This window comes from Echinops telfairi, unplaced genomic scaffold (assembly GCF_000313985.2).
Source record: "Echinops telfairi isolate 266 unplaced genomic scaffold, ASM31398v2 ScPeMD7_7475;HRSCAF=8513, whole genome shotgun sequence".
NCBI lineage: Eukaryota > Metazoa > Chordata > Mammalia > Afrosoricida > Tenrecidae > Echinops > Echinops telfairi.
This window is the reverse complement of record NW_022111379.1, coordinates 9,847,956-9,853,602: the sequence shown is the minus strand read 5'-3', so window position 1 is coordinate 9,853,602 and position 5,647 is coordinate 9,847,956. Positions and strand designations below refer to the sequence as shown.

Sequence of the window (5,647 nt, the reverse complement as noted above, 5' to 3'; positions counted from 1 at the left end):
ACACCCCCCGCCCCCAGGGGTGTGGGAGGGACCCTGGCGTCAGATCGCCTCTCCTTCTAACCACAGTGGGACGGTGACAACATCTACCTCATCATGGAGTTCTGTGCAGGCGGCGACCTGTCTCGCTTCATCCATGCCCGCCGGATTCTGCCCGAGAAGGTGGCTCGAATCTTCATGCAGCAGTTAGGTCAGCACCTCAGCCCTGCCCCAGGTTCTCGGCCCTCCCACCCACCTGCCTCAGGTTCTCGGCCCTCCCACCCACCTGCCCCAGGTTCTCGGCCCTCCCACTCACCTGGCCCAGGCTCGGCACCTTGGCATTGTCTCCCATCCCGAGTTTGGGCTTCACCTTTCCCAGGGGCCCAGCCCTGGCTCAGAGATGCTGGGAGAGGACCAGAAGGAGGGCCCCCCATCTTTGGGATGGGGGTGGTGGTGATCCAAGTTCCTACATGCAGAGCAGTCTGAAGGACCTCATAGACCAGTGGTTCTCAAGCTTCCTAATGCCGCGACCCTTTAATACAGTTCCTCATGCGGTGGTGACCCACCCCCCACCATAACATTATTTTCGTTGGTACTTGGTCACTGTCATTTTGCTACTGTTATGAATCAGGCGACCCTGTGAAAGGGTCGTGTCACGCCCAAAGGGGTCACGACCCACAGGTTGAGAACCGCTCTCATAGCCTTTTCCAGGGCCCAGCTTGAGGGACCCAAGTGTTCTGCCAAGGGAAAGAGGAAGAGCTTAAGAGTGCTGGGAGGGAGCTTAGGGACAGGGAGCTTGGGAAGGGGCCAAAAAGAGCAGCAGACTGGAGCGAACGCTGAACCACGCAGGGCAGTGTGTGCGGAAAGAGGCTCCTGGAAGCCGGCCGGCCGAGGCAGGTGGGCGTGGGGCCCCTGTGACCTCTCGCTCTTTCCTGGGTCCTACCCTGCAGCTAGCGCCCTGCAGTTCTTGCACGAGCGAAACGTCTCTCACCTGGATCTGAAGCCACAGAACATTCTGCTGAGCTCCTTGGAGAAGCCCCACCTGAAACTGGCAGGTGTGCTTCTGGGACAGCAGGGAGGAGGTTGGGGGGGGGGGAGCTGCTGGGCAGACACGGAGCCCACTGCGTTCTCACGGACCCCTTCTTGCTGAGTCCCCTAAGAGTGGTCCCGTCTAGGCCAGGGCAGGAGGGCATGAGGGTGGGAGGCAAAGGCGCCCTGGTTGTGCCTAGTCACTGAAGTTGAAGATTTGCCTCGAGGTTGGAGGCCAGAGGACATGGCATCGACTGGGCTTAGTCAGGGGGCAGGGAAGGAGAGTTCTAGTCCTCAGCCAGGGCCACTCTATGTAGCCGCGTGATCAGGGGAAGGGATGCCCGAGGGGCTATGCAGGAGGGAGCCTGTCCACCTCGGGAGAAGACTCGGAGGCCATTCCAGGCGAGACAGAGGGGACGGCCTGAGTGGAGGCTGGTGAGTATGGGGGTGCAGAAGTGCTGGAGGCCAGGCGTGGAGGCTGCTGAGCTTTGCACTGGCCTCCTGCTGCAGACTTCGGCTTCGCACAGCACATGTCCCCGTGGGACGAGAAGCACGTGCTCCGAGGCTCCCCGCTCTACATGGCCCCAGAGATGGTGTGCCGGCGGCAGTACGACGCCCGAGTGGACCTCTGGTCCGTGGGGGTCATCCTCTACGGTAAGCGCTCCGGCCCCTGTGCCCCACCCCTGGGGCTGTGTTCTACGTCTGTCCTTGGGCAAGGCCACCCCTAACGGGCTCCAGGGAGACCTCTCAGCCCCCTCCGGGGCCCCCAGCTCCGAGGGACACCTGGCCCCATCCCTGGGAGTGGGCCCGGCCAGGTGTGACTACCCCCATCGGTCTCTGCCCTGCCTCCATCTGCAGAAGCTCTATTTGGGCAGCCTCCCTTCGCCTCCAAGTCCTTCTCAGAGCTGGAAGAGAAGATCCGTAGTAACCGGGTTATCGAGGTACAAACCGGGTTATCGCGGTGGGTGTTGGGGGGTGGTCCTGAGGTTGGAGACCTCACGCCCCCCCTGCCTCAGACTGGTGTGTGGGTTCCTGGCGCACTGCGGGGACAAAGCAGAGGCAGGGGGCCCTCAGGGGTCTCACCTTGGGGGTGGGGCACCAGAGCCCACGGACTCTCTGGCGCGGCCCTGCAGCTCCCCCTGCGGCCCCCGCTCTCTCGGGACTGCCGGGACTTGCTGCAGCGGCTCCTGGAGCGGGACCCCGGGCGCCGTATCTCCTTCAAGGACTTCTTCGCCCATCCCTGGGTGGACCTGGAGCACATGCCGAGCGGGGAGAGCCTGGCGAGAGCGGTGAGCAGGCGGAGCCTGGGATCTTCTTCTTCTTCTCGCTGAGTGTGGGGGTGGGCTGCGGTGGGGGGTAGGATCTAAGAGGGGGCCCCGCCCTCCGATCTACCTGTCCCCCAGACTGCCCTGGTGGTGCTGGCCGTGAAGAAGGACCAGGAGGGCGACGCGGCAGCCGCCTTGTCCCTCTACTGCCGAGCTCTGGACTTCTTCGTGCCGGCCCTGCACTGTGAGTCCCGAGCCAGGGAGTCTGCCGGCTCGGCCCTTCTGGAGGGCAGGCCAGAACTCAGTGCCTAGGGGGCCCTGCAGGGCTTGGAGTGGGGCAGGGCCCCTCCCAGGCTCCTCACCTGAACTCCACCTTCTGCAGATGAGGTGGATGTCCAGCGGAAGGAGACAATTAAGGCAAAGGTGGGTGAGTGAGAGACCCCTGTGAGTGGCGGGGGGTGGGAGGGGGTGAGGGAGGTCCAGGGACCCAGTGGCCAGCTCAGACTGTGCTTCCTCTCCAGTGGAGAGCTGAGCGGGGGCCGGCCAACCCCAGTTTCCCTGGCACAGTTCCATCATAGGGCAGTGCCTGAGGAGGCTGTGGGAGAGGACTCGGAGGTGTGGGTGCTGTGAGCGGGGCCTGTGGGGGTGTTGGGTGGGGCCGCCGCCTTTAGCCCCTTGCCCTCCTGCAGGTGGGGCAGTATGTGTCCCGGGCTGAGGAGCTCAAAACCATCGTGTCCTCCTCCAATCGGGCCCTGCTGAGACAGGGAACATCCACCCGAGACCTGCTCAGAGGTAAGCCCTGGTCCCCCGCTGACCCACCATGCCCCCGAGGCTGCACCCCTCACCCTGAACCTCTGTACCCTTGTCTCAGAAATGGCCCGGGACAAGCCGCGCCTCTTGGCTGCCCTGGAAGTAGCTTCGGCTGCCCTGGCCAAGGTGGGTGCCCTGTGGCGGGAGTCGGGGTTGGGGCAGGGAGAGCGGAATCCCGGTCAGGCTCTGAGCGGCCGGGGTCCGTGTGGCTGCAGGAGGAGGAGGCTGGCGGGGAGCAGGAGGCACTCGACTTGTACCAGCACAGCCTGGGGGAGCTGCTGCTGCTGCTGGCAGGTGAGGCCCCTCCACCCGAGCCCCACCCTCACCAGCCTTGCCCCTGCGGCCCAGCCCTGGCCAGCCCCGCCCCTGCCACCCTGCCCACCCGTCCTGCCTCCCTCCAGACGCCCTGCCCTCACCAGCCCTATCTCTCTACAGCGGAGGCCCCTGGCCGGAGGCGGGAGCTGCTTCACACTGAGGTGCCCTCTGGGATTGGGAGGGTGCGGGTGCCTCCTCTTCCCCTTTCACTCTGTGGGGACCTCCTCAGGGTGTCCCAAGACTGGGAGTCAGACCTCGCAGACTTGGTCGGGGTGCTCAGGCATCAGGGCGATCCAACTGCCAAGAAGTGGGAACGCAGGGCAGCTGTTCCCAGGGTGGGGAAGGTTCTGGAAAGTGCCAAGGCGGAGGAGCAGGCCCCCTGTCCCACACTCACGGCTGTGCCTTCCCTTGGCAGGTTCAGGACCTCATGGCTCGAGCAGAATACCTGAAGGAGCAGGTCAAGGTGCGGGCACCGGGCTGTCCCTGGAGGAGGGTTGGTGGGTTCTGCGTGTGCCCCACCACCCTGGGTGTCTTCCTCCCCAGCCCTGTCTGCCCTTCACGCTCCTGCTTGCTCACTGGCTGGTGGCAGCGGCCTTGGTCCTGGGCCCTGGCTGCCGTTCAGCCCCCCGCTTCCACATGCTTGTTCACCAGATGAGGGAGTCCCGCTGGGCAGCAGAGACCCTGGACAAGGAGGGGCTGTCAGAGTCGGTTCGCAGCTGTGAGTCCTGCCCTGGGGTCTGAGCCCTCTCCCAGGCTGGGGCGGGTCAGGGGCTGAGGCTCTGCCAGAGTCCTGACTGACCTACCACCTTGTCCCCTGCACAGCGTGCAGCCTGCAATGACACCCGTCTGGAACTGAGGGACTCGTGTCACCCCCACTCCGGCTGGACAGAAGCTGTGGCCTGCTGCAGCATCCTGGGGAGGGGGCTTGCTGGGCAGGAGCCCATCCATGAGGGTCCCCAGGCTCCCTAGCCCCCACCATATGAGCTAGGAGCCCTGGGTCTTGCCCCTGAGGGTGAGGGCCCAGGACTCCGGGACAGCCTGTCTGTCTGTCTGAGCCCCCACCCCAGGGAAGAGAAAGCATTTCTGAGAAGAACAGGGGCCCTCTGGGGGATTTGGGTGCTGACCCTGCCCTGCTAGCAGCCAGCATCCCACATTCCCGTCCAACCCTTGCCCAGTTTCCTGGGGGCTCTTATTCCAACTCTCTTACCTCCTCCCACTGGAACGGGGCACGCAGACCCCTCAGGGACTAACAACCCCACGGTGTCTCCTCAGCCCCATAGAACTCCCCAGCCTTCCTGGGAGCTGACCCTTACCCACCACCTCGGAATTTTGAAGCAATCCTTTAAGTATGATGAGAATGTTGTATGTATAGGGGTGGGCAGGTTTGAGAAACCCAGGCCTGGTTCCTGTCCTGGCCCAGAGAACCCCAGGGGAAGGGTCCTCATTCTCATCCCTTTGACTTCCTGCTGGCCACGAAGCTGGCCCTGTGCTGCACTCGGGGCCTGCAAGGGAGGATCATGGGAGCTGCCTGACCCACCCTTTACCTGCAGGAGAATCCGCTTGGTGAGAGTCTGGGGTCTAGGCCCGATTCTGCCCCCCCCCCTCTTTGGGCCTTGGTCCCCCACCTCTTCAGGGGACAGTGAGTGACCTGGAGCAGAATGTACACAGCCGGGGCTGCCACCCAAAGTCCAGCGCCTGGGTGGCTTCTCGCCTATGTGTCCTCTCATGCCCTCGAGGGAGACCGGGTGTCAAGACTGTAATTCATGGTTTCTTTATGAAGTTATTTTCTGTACTTGTGCTTTTCTTCTTTGCTGGGGAGGCAGGAGAGGTCGCCCCTGGTCACAGGCCAGGCCAGAGGGCTCCCCGAGAAAGCTGGGTAACCTGGGGGAGGACTGGGTGGTAAGGCGATGGTCACATCGGTCCCTTGCCCTCAGGCTGGGGGGATCAGGAGAGGCAGGCTGACCCATGCCATCCCTGCTCATCTAAGCGTGCGGCAGGGTAGGGGGGTGGGAATCTTGAGCCCAGTCCCTCCCCTCTGCAACTGTCACAGGGTCCTGTGCTTGGGTCTAAGCTTCTGTGTGCACTGACCAAATGCCCCCTCTTCCCAAACATGGCCCCCCCAGCTCCCACCTCTTGTCCTGGGCCTGAGGTAAGCAGTGGGCTGAAGTAGAGAGCAGGGCATCCTTTGGGGGCCCTCATGCACACGGGCTTCTAAAAGCTCTACACCCAGTTCGTCACCACCACACCCCAGG

General features: G+C 63.6%; 1 protein-coding gene across 1 annotated transcript; it reads left to right on the top strand.

Annotated features, from left to right (window-relative positions):
- Nucleotides 1-69: 69 nt before the first annotated feature.
- On the top strand, nt 70-5,187 carry ULK3 (unc-51 like kinase 3). The gene is made up of 14 exons (XM_004712038.2): nt 70-187; nt 927-1,031; nt 1,516-1,659; nt 1,864-1,946; nt 2,139-2,294; nt 2,409-2,514; nt 2,653-2,693; nt 2,960-3,062; nt 3,142-3,206; nt 3,296-3,374; nt 3,516-3,556; nt 3,811-3,858; nt 4,047-4,113; nt 4,218-5,187. Exons 1-14 carry the CDS (start codon nt 94-96, stop codon nt 4,232-4,234), a joined length of 1,149 nt encoding a protein of 382 aa, XP_004712095.2. The 5' UTR covers nt 70-93; the 3' UTR covers nt 4,235-5,187.
- The last annotated feature ends 460 nt before the right edge of the window (nt 5,188-5,647 follow it).